The sequence below is a fragment of the Euleptes europaea genome, chromosome 13 (assembly GCF_029931775.1).
Source record: "Euleptes europaea isolate rEulEur1 chromosome 13, rEulEur1.hap1, whole genome shotgun sequence".
Classification (NCBI taxonomy): domain Eukaryota; kingdom Metazoa; phylum Chordata; class Lepidosauria; order Squamata; family Sphaerodactylidae; genus Euleptes; species Euleptes europaea.
Window position 1 is genome coordinate 49,884,031 of NC_079324.1, and position 17,145 is coordinate 49,901,175.

At 48.4% G+C, this 17,145-nt stretch overlaps 2 protein-coding genes across 3 annotated transcripts in view; one reads left to right on the forward strand and one right to left on the reverse strand.

Annotated features, from left to right (window-relative positions):
* Window positions 1-11,879, reverse strand: part of KSR2 (kinase suppressor of ras 2) — a 251,485-nt gene extending 239,606 nt beyond the window's left edge. For both annotated transcript variants that reach the window (XM_056859782.1, XM_056859783.1), the window contains exon 1: window positions 11,745-11,879. In XM_056859782.1, coding sequence (XP_056715760.1) covers window positions 11,745-11,837 — 93 coding nt within the window. In that variant the 5' untranslated portion in view covers window positions 11,838-11,879. The remainder of the gene's footprint in view (window positions 1-11,744) is intronic.
* Window positions 1-17,145, forward strand: part of CHCHD10 (coiled-coil-helix-coiled-coil-helix domain containing 10) — a 123,437-nt gene that overhangs the window by 5,044 nt on the left and 101,248 nt on the right. The window lies entirely within an intron of this gene.

Genomic DNA, 17,145 nt, shown 5'->3' on the forward strand with positions numbered 1-17,145 from the left:
AGTGATTGTAAGCCAGTTTGATTCTCCCTTAAGTGGCAGAGAAAGTCAGCGTATAAAAACCAACTCTTCTTCTTCTTCTTCTACACTATATCCTAATTGCAGAAGCATATGTGCTGCTTAGAATTGTCAGAGGCCATACAGGCCATCTAGTTGAACCCCCTGCTCAACGCAGGATCAGCCTAAAGCGTCCCTGACAAGTGTTGGTCCAGCTGCTGCTTGAAGACTGCCAGTGAGGGGGAGATTACCACCTCCCTAGGCAGCCTATTCTACTGCTGAGCTGCTCTTACTATAAATCCCCCAGCACACACACACAATATCCTGCTGGTACCTTTCCGCCCGTAATTTATACCTATTATTGTGAGCCTTTCCTCGTAGGGCTTGGCCTCCCAGGCCCCTGATAATCCCCATCGCTCTCCTCTGCACCCAATCTATTCTGTCCTCATCCTTTTTGAAGTGAGGCCTCCAGATAGCGTTGCCGGGTCCCCCTTCGCCATCAGCAGGAGGTTTTTGAGGCAGAGCCGGAGGAGGGCAGGGTTTGGCGAAGGGAGGGACTTCAATGCCATAGAATACAATTGCCAAAGAGGCCATTTTCTCCAGGTGAGCTGATCTCTATTGGCTGGAGATCAGTTGTACTAGTGGGAGATCTCCACCTACTACCTGGAAGTTGGCAACCCTACTTCCAGAACTGCACACAGTACTCTAGGTGCGGACTGAACAATGTGGTGTACAGAGGGACTGTGACATCTTGCGATTTGCATGTTATGCCTCTGTTGATACACCCCAAGACTGCATTAGCCTTTATTGCCACAGCACCACACTGACGGCTCACACTTAGCTTAAAATCCACTTGCTTAGTTTCTGCTTTACAAAAGAAGTTGGAGATCAGGCCAATCTGTCTGCCTTTGAACCGTGTACTGTGAGGTTTACACAGAACTAGAAAAAGGACCAATAATCTAGACTCCAAATGATTTTTTTTTAATCCAAAATGTGACCTACGAATAATGTCCAACAGAGAATAAAAATTTTGTCCAGAAGAAAACAGCAGGCATGTTAAACTGGGTCAGCAACACTAAATTTGAGTTAATTTACCCCTTCCCCCATACAGTGAAGAAGCATTAGCTCATGCTTCCCAATACACACACCCTCGGAAATCAAGACGTTTTCCTCTCCTAACCAAACCCCCAACGATTTCAGCTAAGTCAGAATGCTCTCCACCAATGGGGTTGCATGGCACAACCAGCAATATCACACGGGAGAAAACCAAGGAAACACATACATTATGAAACTGTCATTTTCCAGTGAACATTCAGCAATTGCCCGGCTTGCAGACAGCTCCTGCGAATGGCTATGCTCCTACTAGAAATTTGCTTTTTAAACACTCTAGATATGAACTGCATGTGTTTTATATCGCATTAGCTTCAATTCATAGCAAAACAGCAGGGAAAAACAAAAAACAGAGCAAGGCAATCGCAATATCAATTAAAATCCATAAAATATCCATTAGAAGGTTTACAACATGATATATGAATTTTAATAAGGTTTTGATATGGGAAGCCCAGCAACAAACTTTCCATCAGTCCAAGACAGTGAGGTACACAAAGTAACCACCAGTTTACTTCAAGAATACTCCAGGGACAGTATGGGGTTATTTCCAAGAAGGCACCTGTTTACACATGAAGCTGCCTCATGCCATCTACTTTTACTGTTATAATTCTGGAAGATCCCACATACCCTGACAGGAATAGTTTGATGCTATTTGTTGGCTTGAAGCCCGAGATCATCACAAAATAGTACCTACACCAATCTCAGTGTACCTTGGCAATTTTTTTAAAAGCCATACAATAAAATTCTGCTCACAACAAAAAAGTCAGTCCAAAAACAAGACACAGTGAGAGAGAGAAAGAAATCATTCACAAAACTGTTGATTCCCTTTGCACCAGGGGTGGGGAACATCAGGCCCGGGGCCTGTTTAAGGCCTGCAAAATCATTTGGTCTGGCCCTTTGTGGGTCCTGGCAGATCTCTAGCTCAGAAGGATCTAAGACTGGCGATCCGCCCCCTCCCACGGACAGGAATAGCCTCTATTCAAGGCAGATGTGAGTTCGTTTTGCCAGAAAAGGAACCGTTTTTCCCCCCTTGCAGAAGAGTCATTAGCTATGGAGCTGCTAGGACTGCCCAAGAAACTGTGTTAACCCTTTCCCACCCAGGCCATGGAGAAACGTATTCCCTCTGTACTACAAGAGGGCTGGAGGCGGAAGTGACGACAATGGAGGGGTTAAAGGGGGCAGAATGCGCGGGGGGGGGCAGTTCTTAGCCAGTGTGTTTTTATTTCATCCCTGCAGGCGGAGGTAACAGGAGCCAGCTGTAGAATCTGGCCCCAACCATGCGGAGCAGGAGCAACTTCGGCGTGTGGCTGGACGGCTATGCCCGGCTGGTGCAATAGACCATCCTGTGCCATTTTACCAACTTTGGAAGGATGGAAGGCTGAGTCAACCTTGAGCCGGCTACCTGAAACCGACTTCCCTCGGGATCGACATTACAGATCCTTGAGCAGATCTTTTGATGTTCACTTGCATGGTAACAGCAGGTGTTAGCCTAATATACAAGCAGTCCATATCATAACACAGGGGAGGGATCTGACCTGGATTGAGGTTGCTGTGCTGGATGGGGTACCATCCTTTGCCTCCCCTTTGCAGCCCCCCAGTTGAAATCCACCCTCTTCCCAGGTGCTATTATCTTTGAAAAGGAAAACGGTTGCTACTAACGCCAGGGTGTGTGGATTTCTATCCAGGAAAATGGCATAAAGGGATGGACAGAACTCCCCTTTCATCAACCACCAATTCAGCCCCTCACCCTAGGAGCTACTTTTTAAGGTTAAAGTATCATCAGAAGGTTAAAGAAGGTTAAAAAGAAGGATAAAAAGAAGGTTACTTTTTAAGGTTAAAGTATCATCATCAGTTGAGGATTCGCAGTTCACCAGAGAGATTGGTTCTGATGGGAGCGTCTTGCAGGTCATTTTTGCAGCTGCAAACAGCAGTGTGTAATAAGCAACACAGTTTAACCTGGCTGGCAAGTTGCGTATCTTGTCTTGGGAAACCAGGAGCAAGGCCCGGAGGGAAGCTTTCTAGGGGTCTCATAAAAATAATGACATACAGAACATAATGAATTCCATCTTCAGATTGACTGCAGCCACATGAAACACCAACCTACCAGCATCCTATTGTGTCTTGCACTTAAACTGCCCTTTTGCTGACTGAGAACAGAAACTTCCTCAAGACGTTTTCAAGAATGTGGATCTTTTGTTCCTGTAGGTCACGAAACAGCTAACATGCACGAGCAGAGAGGCCAATACACACGGCACTGGCGTTTTGGCAAGTGTGGAAAGGCGGCGCAAGTTCTGGGCATTTACTAATAAAAAAGTTGCAATGTTTTATCCCAAACACCCAAGGTCCATGTGCCAAACTATACGTCCCTCTTGGATATCCAAGTTAGAATCCCCAAATGTTTAACTGAACAATGAAACCTCCAGGGAAGGAGGATATTGACTGGGGCTCTGTCAGGGAAGGGGGTTCACTCTTCTCCCCTGTGCCATTTCCTCAATTAAGTATGTTTTTTTCTCCTCTCCCAGGACTTATATCAGCCAAAGCAAGGGTGGGTTCCTTTCTGATTGGGACAATGGCATGTGGGAAAGGGATCCTCCAGCTCTTTGCTTTGGCCCAATCCATGTCATCTTCCTTTGACTGCTTCATGCAACCCAGGTACACATTTGGGGATCCAAACACAGATCCCCGGTCCCATGTAGGCTTAGGTGCTTCAAGACAGGCAACTCTTTCTTCGATGGCATCCCTTTGCTGCAAACATGGAGATCTTCCCAACTTACTTCTGTGGCCCACAAAAGTATATGAAAAGGCTGCTTCGTTGTACAGAGTGGTTAGGGGGCATGAAAGGGAGGTAATTCACTTTCCCCCAGCCTCTGAAGGAGAAGTCATGCTGGATTGGACTCAATGAAAGAGTTTATGGAGTGTTCATTCATGGAGTGTTCATTCAGTTCAGTATCTGAGCCCACTTTGACCCAACACATGCTTGCAAGACTGTGCGCGTGCACCAGCAAATTCATGCCGGTGCAACAAATACCCAAGCACACCCATGTGTGCGGCAACCAGTTTCAGGCAGCATCAGCACAAGGGCTTAACAGTTTTCAAAGGGAAATGTTAGGACTCTGAATTACTCTTTAGCCTGTGTTGTCTAACCATGAGAATCAATGGCCATTGTTGAAATATGAAATAATACGAAATAATAATATGAAATAATACATGCCCAGAGCAACTCTTGATCCTTTTGATATTACAGGGCCAAACTGAAGCACAGAAAGCAGGTTGCAGGCTACACTGGTCTGCATTCAGATGTTGGGATAATCGAAGCTTGTTTAAACCATGATTTGTTCAACACTCTTGTGAGCACAAGGAACAAAACCCAGTTTGTGCATAAACCCTGGTTTGGTTGCTTCGTTCTTCTTCCCCATTTCTTCACATGGAGGAATCCTCTGACCTAGTAGCCACAGTAACCCACAATTTGTGAATTTTGTGGTTGTGAACTCACATCTCCCAACAAGCCATAATTAGTACCAACCATGGTTAAGCTCCCATTTGTAATCCTGGTTTGGTGCCAACCCACAATCTCTAGTTTTTTGTACCATCAACATTCAGACAACACAATTAACCGGAGTTTGATCAAGCTACAATTTTTAGTGACATCAGAATGCTGCCTGCGAAGCAGAGTTCAGCTGGATCAGTCGCATGCCGTCCTGTTCTCATATAAACAAGCTGCATTTTAAAAAAACAAAACTGTAAATTGCCTTGCTGGGTCATGGCTCTAAACACCAATTATTTTTAGACAAGGCAACAGTGGAAGGGCTGTTGCGTTCACACCCTGCTGGCAGGCTTTCTGAAACAAAAACAAAAACTGGATGGCTCCAGTTGGAAAATGATGCTGGATGAGACTGCTTGAAAAGGCCAATAATCCTAGGCACAATGGAACTGTCTACCCCTCACCTATACCCAGCACCTGGCAAATATATGCATACCACCCATGACTGAAGACTAGGGTTGCCAACCTCCAGGTACTAGCTGGAGATCTCCTGCTATTACAACTGATCTCCAGCTGCTAGAGATCAGTTCTCCTGGAGAAAATGGCTGCTCTGGAGAGTGGACTCTATGGCATTGTGCCCTGTTAAAGCCATTCCCCAAACCCTGACCTCCCCAGGCTCCACCCCCCAAATCTCCAGGAATTTCCTGATCCACAGTTGCCATTCCTAAAGGTAGGAGCAGGGTTTTAACGTTCTGCCCACTAAATGTTCTGCCCAAAGGGATGACAGACAGATACATCTTTAACTCACATGAACACACACATGAAGCTGCCTTCTACCGAATCAGACCCTCGGTCCATCATAGTCAGTACTGTCTATACAGACTGGCAGCGGCTCTCCAGGGACTCAAGTAGAGGTCTTTCACCTAGTACCGCCCCAAAAATCTCCCGCCAGTGGAGAAGAGGGAACTGGCAACCCTACTGAAGACTCCTTGGCCAACATGCCCTGATAGGCCTGCCCTTAACATTGTCATCCATTCTGTTTCTAAAAGACAGAGAACATCTGAGCACAGACAAAACTGTTCACGTGACAATTGGTGAGCTCTGCATAGTCACACCACTCCTCCAAATCACAAGAGGAAGTGCCTTGATGGGTGCAGTGATTGCATGATTTTTTTTTTAAGTGCTGTACACAGGCAGCACATGGTGAAGCCTGAAATGAGTTTCTGGCTTGCTCATGCAATCCATTTACGTGATAATACTAATGCATGCTCATATGATATTTCCTGGTTCACAGAAAACCATTGATTGAGGAGACAAATAAACAATGCTTTCGCACTTGGCCTGCAAAGCGTGGTTCGTTTCCCGTCTGCCACCCTAAGTTTGCAGGAAAAAGGGAAACTGTAATTTGCTAGTTTGTATGGAACAACAACATACGAGCTGCTGCAGGCCCGGGGAATTAGCTCTCAACATGCAAGTGGAAGGAAGGGGAGAAGTGACCAGGCAAATTCAATGCTAAAACATGATTTGGTATTATTTCCGAAACAAGCCACCGCTTGCGACGAATGACCCAATAGGTCCACAAAATAATATAGCACGAAATAAATATATAACTCCCTGGATAAAACAGCTAAAGACCCTTTTCTGAGAAGCGGATACTGCATTATCGGCTGTCAAATAGATCGGTCAATTGCGTGACAGATGTGGCAACTTTTCTCCTTATAGTGTCAAGGAAGAATTAAACTTCATTTCCTCTTTTTAAAGTGTGAAGTGGTTGATGGATAGCCAGTGGCTGTTAAATCCAGGGAAAGGACCCAATAGGCCTTCCCTAAATTTTTATTTATAAGAGGTTTTCAATTGGCTCAGTCTACAACTACATCTAAAAGCTGGTTACCTAAAATTCGCTGTCTCGGTTTCCACTTGAATTGCTCCTCAAATAGCTTGTCAACAGACCCCTTTTGTGATTATTGTTCATATGAATACCAACTTTCCGATTGTACCATTTTTGAGGTCAAGCTATTTGAATCAATGAGGTTCTGAGGCTGACTATTCTTCATTGCCACAGCGGCAGCCTCCTCGTGCCAATTTATAGCCCCAAGTGGCAGGTTCAAACTGCCTTACACCATTGGACCACCCAATAATGCAAGCATTTCTCCCTTAGGGGTTGAATCACAAATGAGATTATTCAGGGGTGCATCCAAGATGCTTTACCCATATACCTGAAAGCACAATGTGAAAAGGCAACAGGCGTGTTTGCCAACACATGGGTCCTTCATACAAATAAAATTTGCTTGATATACTAGGATTGGGTGCAGCTTCCTGTCAAGGACCAAATCAGATGGGATACTAAAACGTCTGCAACTGGATCTTCCACATGGTTTCCATTGCTAAATAGCCTCTGCCAGGGGCCCTGATTAGGGTTGAAGCCATAGTGTGGGGGAAGGAATGTCTTGCTTTCTCACCCCACACTGTTTCTCCTCATCTTAAGGTTCCTAACCTCCACATGGGGCCTGGAAGTATTACTGATCTCCAGACTGCAGAGATCAGCTCCCCTGAAGAAAATGGCAGCTTCAGAGAGCAAACTCTATGGTATACCATAGATTCTAGGCGAAATTCCTCCCCAAATTCTCTCCCCCCCCCCCACACAGGCATCGCTCCCAAATCTCCAGGAATTTCCCCAGCTGGAATTGGCAACCCTACTCAGAGCGGCTATTTGCCCACCTGGGTAAATACGCATAACTCAGGATGTTTTCTCCAGTGTGGCAAACAACCCTGCAACTTCTGAAGTTGCAGAGTGTGGGGAAAAGGAAAAGGGTAACCCTTCTTTCCCCAAATCACCGCTGCCTTGATGTCTAATGTTTAGCAACAAAAAACATGCTGACACGGAGCCCCAATCACACTTCTTTCCTTATTTTGTCTTTCCTTGGCAAACCTGGTTTCTGTGCTGTGTAACGCAAGCAACAGCCCTTCAGGCACACATCCTGTCCCCGTACCCATGATCCTTTTCACCTAGAGCAGTGGTTCCCAACCTTTTTTTGACCAGGGACCACTAGGACTTTTTTGTTCGGTGCAGAGACCCCAAGGTTCAAAATAAAAATTCCAAGAATTTGAAAATAAACTTTAATCATAACTGTTAGTTAAACATTAAACTTAGAATAATATTGGAATATATTTTTATAATAGAGAACTTTTAATTGAAAATATTAATTTACTATGGGTTTATAACTTTGTTTCGCGGACCTTAATTTAGTTCTCGCGGACCCCTGGGGGTCCATGGACCCCTGGTTGGGAACCAGTGACCTAGAGATAAGTCCCTGTGCTCCAGTTGCAGTCCCAGGTTGCCACCACCTGAAAGGGGGCCCCACTCTTAGGATTGCATTCATTTATTTATATCCCGCTTTTCTCTCCAGGTGGGACTCAAAGCGGCTTAGAGCATTCTCCCCACCTCCATTTTCACACAACAGCCCTGTGAGGTGGGCCATGCCAAGAGTTGGTGACCGGCCTGAGGCCATCCAGTGAGCTTCCATGGTAGAAGTGGGGATTCGAACCTAGGCCACCTAGGGCCCTAGTCCACTACTCTGTCCACTACACTACACTGACCTCCTGGCATCAACTATAGCCCATGCTGTTTCTACTGTAGCTCCCACTTTGTGGAATTGGCTCCCTGAGAAAGTCAACGGGGGGTAGGGGGAGGCTGCGAGGCCAGCCTATTTGCCAGGGCTTTTAATGCGGGGGAGGGTTATTTGGCATTTTATTTTATGCTGTAGATTTTGTGATTTGTAAGCCACTTTGAGCCAAGCAGTGAAAGCCCCGGAAAAGAAGGCATGAAAGCAACATCCCTCCCTGTCGAGTGTACTCCAGCAACCAGAAGCTAGAGGAATACTGCCTCTGTACAAGGGAGTTCAAATTCAAAACCAAGGCCAAAAATCACCGATTAACCACAATGAATTTGTCCAATCCTATTTTTAAAAAACCTATGCTACTAGCTACCGTTACCAGAGCCCTTTCACACTTTAACATCAAGTGTGGCAAGGCCCTGGCTCAATGGTACAGCACCTGCCTTGCATGCAAAGGGTCCCAGGTTCATTCCCCAGCGTCTCCACTTCAACAGATGCCGCCAGTGTTGGGAACGAAATTCTCTCCTAAGGACCTCCTACGGGTCAGAGTAGACAATGCTGAACACAGTGGGACCATGCTCTGACTCAGTGGCAGTTTTTATAGGCATGTGGCAGTTTATATGGAAATCCCACTGGTGTTTTCCTGACTTCAAGATGATGCGAGAAGAACATACCTGCGTGATGCTCTGCATCTTACTTAAGAAGAAAAAGAAGAGTTGGTTTTTATATGCCGACTTTCTCTACCTTTTAAGGAGAATCAAACCAGCTTGCAACCTCCTTCCCTTCCAGATTAGAGTCCATCGTTCCTAACCACTACACCAAATGGGACCCTCATCCACTACATGTGCACTGTTCATATGCCAGAGATCCAAAGCCCAAGCAGGAGGTGCTGTGGAACACAGGCAGGATGGTGCTGCTGCAGCTGTCTTGATTGTGGACTTCCTAGAGGCACCTGGTTGGCCACTGTGTGAACAGACTGCTGGACTTGATGGGCCTTGGTCTGATCCAGCAGGGCTTTTCTTATGTTCTTATGAGGTGACGCTTGCAACATCATGTAAACAATGCCTGCACCACACAGAAACCAAGCCAAAGGTACAAGAAGAAGAATTGGTTTTTATATGCTGACTTTCTCTACCACTTAAGGGAGAATCAAACTGGCTTACAATCACCTTCCCTTCCCCACAGCAGACACCCTGTGAGGTAGGTGGGGCTAAGAGAGTTCCGAGAGAACTGTGACTAGCCGAAGGTCACCCAGCTGGCTTCATGTGTAGGAGTGGGGAAACCAACGCGTCTCACCAGATTAGCGTCTGCAGCTCAGGTGGAGGGGTGGGGAATCAAACCGGGTTCTCCAGATCAGAGTCCACTGCTCCAAACCATGCCTCTTAACCAGTTCACCACGCTGGCTCTCAAATAGAGAAGAGGAGACACAAGCCAGTCCACATTTACAGAGCCAGGCCAGAGAGCCCGCGATCAGCTGTGGCTTAGGCATCCATCTCTTCCCTTTGCTTTTTAACTGCTCTGGGAACTGCTTGTGGCTCAGTGGCAGAGCATCTGTTTGCTGGGTGGAAGGTCCATAACAGTTGAAGGATTGCAGATCCCAAGTTTGGAAAAGGCCTTTTTTTCTTCCAGAGAGTCACAGGATCGGATAGACCATCAGATAGCGGTTAGAACTAGTGTAGTGGTTAGGACATCAGGGTAGGATATCTGGGAGAGCCAGGTTTGAATCCCCACTTTGCCACAGAAGCCTGCAGGATGGCCGAGGGCCAGTCATTCTGCCTCTGCCAAAACGTCTTCACTGGGTTGCTGTCAGGGTGAACACATGAAGCTGCCTTATACCGAATCAGACCCTTGGTCCATCAAAGTCAGAATTGTCTTCTCAGACTGGCAGTGGATCTCCAGGTCTCAGGCAGGGGTCTTTCACATCACATCACCTACCTGCCTAGTCCCTTTAACCGGAGATGCCGGGGATTGAACCTGGGACCTTTTGCATGCCAAGCAGGCGCTCTACCGCTGAGCCGCAGCCCCTTCCCTGAAAGGAGGATAGGACAAGCACAAGCTCTCTGGAGGAAGAGCAGGATAAAAACACGAGTCAGTGGGGTCATACGCAACGCTTGCTCTGTGGCACAGAAGGAAGAACTTTTCTGGGCGCAGCTTCACCCACTTCACAGGCACTAAGGCTGGAGAAGCAGCAGCTACAAGCCACAGGTTCCCTTCTACTAACTCAGCAAGGTACCAAACATGTGGCCGTCCAATACTAGAGAAGGGAGGCTGACAGGTGGGCAGGCAGACTGGGGGCAGCTTAGGGAAAATAATAAAGTTTGTTAATCCCTGCATAGAGACCCGGGGAGGCCCATCCAAATGAGGATCCATCCTTCTAGCCTGTTGAAGGGAGAGTAAATATTCAGTCCTTTTGCAAACAGCATGCATTGCACCTAGCTAATTCACAGCAAACACCTGTTCTCCCCCAGCAAGCATGGCAAATCCCATTGCCGGCTTTCCCTCTTCCCTAGAGGGTTGCGATTACCACGGGCAAACATCCCCCTCCCCATCCAATTAGCCACTCCAGAAGCCCTTGGGGGTTTCCCCTCCTTCTCCTCTCCGATGCCCCCCCTCCCTAGAGTCCACGGAGACGAGTTTATTTTTAACTCCCCCTGCAAAGGAGGCCTTTAGGAATCACCACGATGGAGGATCTCCACGTTCGGCCTCCTATCGGAGCGCCCACAGAAGCAGAAGGGAGAAGACAGCAGAGAATGTTGTGTGGGGGAGGGGGAGAGAGAAAGAAGGGAAACCAAGGGGGGGGACAATAAAGGGGGGCAATAAGGGGGGCGATAAAGGGCACTAAGCCTGACCTGGAAGGTCCAGGCTAGCCTGATCTCGTCAGATCTCAGAAGCTAAGCAGGGTCAGCCCTGGTTAGCATTTGGATGGGAGCCCACCAAGGGATACCAGGGTTGCTGTGCAGAGGAAGGCAGATGGGAGACCACCAAGGAATATCGGGGTTGCTGTGCAGAGGAAGGCAGATGGGAGACCACCAAGGGATACCAGGGTTGCTGTGCAGAGGAAGGCAGATGGGAGACCACCAAGGAATATCGGGGTTGCTGTGCAGAGGAAGGCAGATGGGAGACCACCAAGGAATACCAGGGTTAGTGTGCAGAGGAAGGCAGATGGGAGACCACCAAGGAATATCGGGGTTGCTGTGCAGAGGAAGGCACCGGCAAACCCCCTCTGGTAGTCTCTTGCCATGAAAACCCCAAAAAGGGGTCGCCATAAGTCGGCTGCGACTCGACGGCACTTTACACACACACAAAGGGCACTATGGGGGGCACTATGGGGGGCATCCCCCCTACTGGATCGGGAGAAGCCCGGCGGCCCCTTCGGACACCTGCAGGGCGCGCAGCCTGGCCGGCGCTCCTCCCCTGCCCGGCTCCCCGGCCGGCAGGCCCCCCGGCTCGGCCGTCGAGGGCCCGGCGGATGGAAAGAGACCCCCCCCCCCACACACACACACACCGGGGAACGCGCGGCGCTCTTCCCCCCCCCCCCCGCCTACCTCCAAGGTGCGGATCTCCTTCTGCGTGAGGTCGTTGGACGTGGCGCATTTGGTGCGCAGCCCCTCCAGGTTGGAGAGGCTGATGTCGATCATGTTCTGCACCAGCTCGCACTGCTGCAGCGCTTTCTGCAGGCTCAGCGGCGGCGGCGGCAGGAGCGGCGGCGGCGGCGGGCGGGGAGGCTGCTGCCCCTCGCGGGCCGCCACGGCGGCCTCGTCCATCGCTCGCCCCTCGCCCGCCGCCGCCGCCGCCTCCTCCTCCTCCTCCTCGTCCTCCTCCCGGATCAGGGGGATGCCGCCGCCGCCGGCCCGCTCCCCCCAGGCTGCTGCAGCAGCGGCGGCGGCGCCGCGGCCGCCCCCTCCGCGCCGCCCCCACCGCGCCAGACCTCACCGGAGCCCCGCGGGGGGAGCCAGCGGCATCCTCCCTCCGCCGCAGCGAGCAGCCCCCCTCCGCTGCCCGTCAAGCCGCCCCCATGCCAGCCGCCCGCCCGCGCGGAGCAGCAGCAGCAGCAGCAGCGCCGCCTCTCGGGGAGGGGCCGGGGAGGGGCGCGCTGGCTCCCCCCCCCCGCCTCGCCTGTCAATCGACGAGGTGCTCAAAGGCGGCCGGAGGGGGGGTGGGGGGTGGGATCCTGATTTTCCTCCCTCCCCAAGAAACTGCATGGGCCCCGGGGCGGAGAGCGGCTCCGAATTTAGGTTCAGTGCTGGAGTGCGTTGGATGGAACCGGTGGCCCGGCAGGGTCGTTTTGAACCCAGGTTGCCAACTGGGGGAGAGAGAGAGAGAGCTAGGGTTGCCAACCTCCAGGTAGCGGAGGAGGAAAAAAAGACACCTCTGTACAAATATCCAGGGGATGAGAAAATCAGCGCAGGAGCGAATATTATTAGAAATCGACAAATTCTTATTGTGACTGCACACGTATATATTCCAAAAATAGTCGCGTTGACCATCAGCGTACAAAACGCAACACGCGCCAGACGCAAAAGGTGGGTCATGAAATAGGGTGAGTACACTTCGGTCGATAATCTTTCTGTGTTTCTTTTTCCACAGGAGCAGGTTTCTATGGACGAAAGGATGCCAATGGACACAAGTTCATCAAGAGGATACGATCCGTTTCGAAGTCTCAAAATTCAAATCTTCATCAGTCCTTCCTAACAGAATTCTCATAAATTCCTATGTTATCATCCATGTTGCACAATCCCCTTAGGGTAAGGTTGCCAAAGTATTGCAATATCAAAATATCCCAAGCAGGGTAAAATTCAAAGTTCCTTCCTCTAAGGGTAAGGGGGGGGGGGAGAGAGAGAGAGCTAGGGTTGCCAACCTCCAGGTAGTAGCTGCAGATCTCCTGCTATTACAACACCAGCCGATAGAGATCAGTTTCCCTGGAGAAAAGAGCAAGAGTCCAGTAGCACAGCTAGAATGCTGTATCTGAAGAAGTGAGCTGTGGCTCACGAAAGCTCATACCCTGCCTGAAAAATATTTTTGTTAGTCTTTAAGGTGCTACTGGACTCTTGCTCTTTTCTACTACTGCAGACAGACTAACACGGCTACCCACTGTGAATTATCTTCCTGGAGAAAATGGCAGCTTTGGCAATTGGACTCTATGGCACTGAAGTCCCACCCCGCCCCAAACCCCGCCCTCCTCAGGCTCTGCCCCAAAAACCTCCCGCCGGTGGGGAAGTGGGACCTGGTTTGGTCCTATGCCTTGAAAAGAGGGCTGATCTTCAGAAATCAGCAGGTGCACGTTTTTCTCTCCCCCCCCCCCCCACTCTTTTGCTCTCAGGGCATGGAGTTAAAACAGGATCACCTGCTAATTGCCCTGGATCAGGCGCCTGTTAAAGGGCCAGGTTCAAAAGTTGGCTGTCTTAGATGGGGTGTGTGTGCAGGGGTAGATTTGGGCACCTGTGCCAGGATCTATTGGAGAATCTGTCCACGGGTCTCACACCCCAGCTTTTTTAGTTGCCACCACTGCCGCTAGCACACAGGAGGGCCTTGGCCTGGTAACGAACCTAAGAGGAGCCTTGACCCAGAATCCATGTGCTCCAGCGTCCTGTTTTCACACTGGTAGTCTGCCTTTCTGCTACTCAAGGCAGATTACAAAATCTAAGAACAGTACAATAAAAAACAGTATAACATATACAATGACCAATGCACTACAACGGGGTTGCCAACAGATGGGGGGTGGGGGGCTCTGTTCCTACAATAGAAGCTTAGCTGGATGTTATTTACTAGGTAAAGTTATTTGCCCGCATGGAAAAAAAAGCTTCAGGTGCCTCTTTCCATACTTTAAGCCTCTGGGAAAGGGACAGGACTATTTTTTTCTCCAGGCCTCTTAACCCTGACTGAACATTCACAGACAATAACCTGGTTCCCTTTATAAACATGCCCTCTAGAACAGTTGCTTTTACAAGCAGACTTAATTTATTTAGCACATTCATATGCTACTTTTCTTTCATCATAAAGCTTAAGGTAACATCCACAACGTTCCCAGAAATTCTTCCCTCTGAGTACGCATACCACAAACCTGCCAGTTATATCCTGCAACCTACATCCCACCAAGTGAAAACTGGAGGTACATTGCTTCAGTTTGGTACCCAAAAGGTTGGGTGAAATAAAACTCAACTAAACAATGGAGTGTATTTATGATAGTGCTCATGCGTATAATATAATAAATATATGTCATGGTTTAATTTTGGTTTATTTCACCCAACGTTTGGGTACCCTCTTTGTTTATAGGTTGGGTCATTTCCCCCTCTTTTTTTGTCAAGGTACATTGCTTCAGAACAGGAACATTTCATTCTAACCATTACAACTAACAGCCATAGATAGACCTGTCTTCCTTCAATATTGCTGGTCTGCTTTAAAAAAAAACCCACCATTTAAGCTAGCAGTCTTCACTACATCTTGTGGCTGTGAGTTCCACAAGCTTTGTGCAAAGAAATGCTTTTTTCGCCATCCTGAATCTCCTGCCCAATGGCAATACTGTTTTCTGTATAGAAGAAGAGTTTCATTTTTATATGCTGACTTTCTCTACCCCTTAAGGAAGTATCAAACCTGCTTACAATCTCCTTCCCTTCCCCACAACAGACACCCTGTGAGGTAGGTGGGGCTGAGAGAGCTATGACCAGCCCAAGGTCACCCAGCTGGCTTCATGTGTAGGAATGGGGAAACCAATCCGGTTCGCCAGATTAGCATCTGCCACTCATGTGGAGGAGTGGAGAATCAAACCCGGTTCTCGAGATCAGAGTCCACCGCTCCAAACCACGCTGAAGCTTTTTATTCCATGCAGGTAAATAACTTCACCTGGTAAATAACACCACTACACCACGCTGGTATAGAAGTGTTTCCCCTGGAAGCATGTGAGAATTACTTCACGTGTTACAGCGGTGGCATGTCACCCAAAGTTTCCCTTCACAGCTCCCATTTTACAATGAGAGAAACACAAGATAAGGACAGTATAAATACACCCAGTAAACAATGCAGTAGAAAGGTGGTGGGGAAAGAGAGATTTGTAAAATGTTCACAGGCAATTAAAATTCAAACATTAAACTTCAAGCACCTTTACAGAAAGTGCCCTATAAGCAGGGCCATCTTAACGCATGGGCCCGATGGGCACTTGCCCAGGGCCCCCACGAGCATAGGGGCCCTATGCTAATCTGTGTATGTTAAGTGACTTGCCATAAATAAATACTACTACACAGTAGTAGACTATACTAAACTTTTTATTAATGTGAGTGGTTGTCGTGGGGCCTCAGCACACAGGTTTGCCCAGGGGCCCATAATGCTGTTAAGACGGCCCTGCCTATAAGTATTTTTAAGACTGACAACAGCTTAAATACACATTCTCAGACTTCAGTTGGACTTGCTTACCAATACATGTGCCTCTAACATACATTTTTCTAAAAAGAACAGGGTTGTAGTTAATGCCTGTGAAATTTTAGGCAGTTTTAATGGCTTTGTTCCTTGTATATACTATACTGGTTTTATTGCATTGTTTTCCAGTCTTGTAATCCAGCTTTATCATCTACATTAAACTGTTTTGAGCACACTGTCCTCTAACTTTGTGACTACCTTTATTGCGTTATTTATTGCGTGTATTACATGGTTCTTATTTAGGGTTGCCAACCTCCAGGTAATAGCTGGAGATCTCCTGCTATTACAACTGATTTCCATCCGATAGAGATCAGTTCACCTGGAGAGAATGGCTGCTTTGGCAATTGGACTCTGTGGCATTGAAGTCCCTCCCCTCCCCAAACCCTGCCCTCCTCAGGCTCTTCCCTAAAAACCTCCCGCCAGTGGGGAAGAGGGACATGGCAACCCTATTCTTATTACAGGGTTGCTGTGCAGAGGAAGGCACTGGCAAACCACCTCTGTTAGTCTCTTGCCATGAAAACCCCAAAAGGGGTCGCCATAAGTCGGCTGCGACTTGAAGGCACTTTACACACACACAACCCACCTTAAGTCTCAGCAAAAAAGGCAGATGATAAATGAAGTCAACCAGTAAGCATATAAATAAATATATCACAAAAGGCACCGTCCATCTGCAACCAGACTGGCCTCTTTAAAGACAGGCACGGCAGTGAAGATATTCCTGTCCAATAGTATGGACGGAACAGGAAGATATGATGCTTGGGAACTTTTCCTTACTTAAAAATGGACAAGATAATTTTGTCAACGAGTTTATGGGGAACCTGGCAAGAGCATATTGTCAGTCTAGGACCAAACATGATGCAGGACTGGAGTTGTGGATGCACAACTTGTTACTTGGCCACCAAAAACAGCCATAGAGGGGAGGGAGAAGAGATTTGGGCTTTGAGGCAGAGGTTTATATTTTTGTTAAATTCTTCCCCATGTACTCTTTCCCCAACTGCCCCCTGCCCCCCCCCGGCTGTTTTGAGCACTTTGGGTCGGAGGGAGGAGTGTGTGTGTATAAAGTGCCATCAAGTCACAGCTGACTTACACCGACCCCTGGTGGGGTTTTCAAGGCAAGTGATTAGGCAGAGGTGATTCGCCATTGCCTTCCTCTGCAGAGCCTTCCTTGGTGGTCTCCCTTCCAAGTAACTGACCCTGTTTGGCTTCCAAGATCTGACAAAATTGGGCTATACCTGGGAGGAAGGACTATGTACCCATATAGCACCTGCCTCCCCCACCCTGTTGGGGCATAAAGCAGATGAGGGGCTCAGTTCCAATCAGAGAAATAGGTCAAGGGGAAAGCTAACCTCCCCTTTTCCAATCGTGGAACTCTAGTGTCACATGTAGTTTGACTTTAGGGGTACCAATCCAGTTCACCCTCATCTGTCTTTAAAACATATTAGGTGAGTTTAGACGTAATGGTGTGTGTGTGGGGGGGGCTCCCTTTCATCATTAGGGTTGCCAGGTTCCTCTTCGCCACCAGCGGGAGGTTTTTGA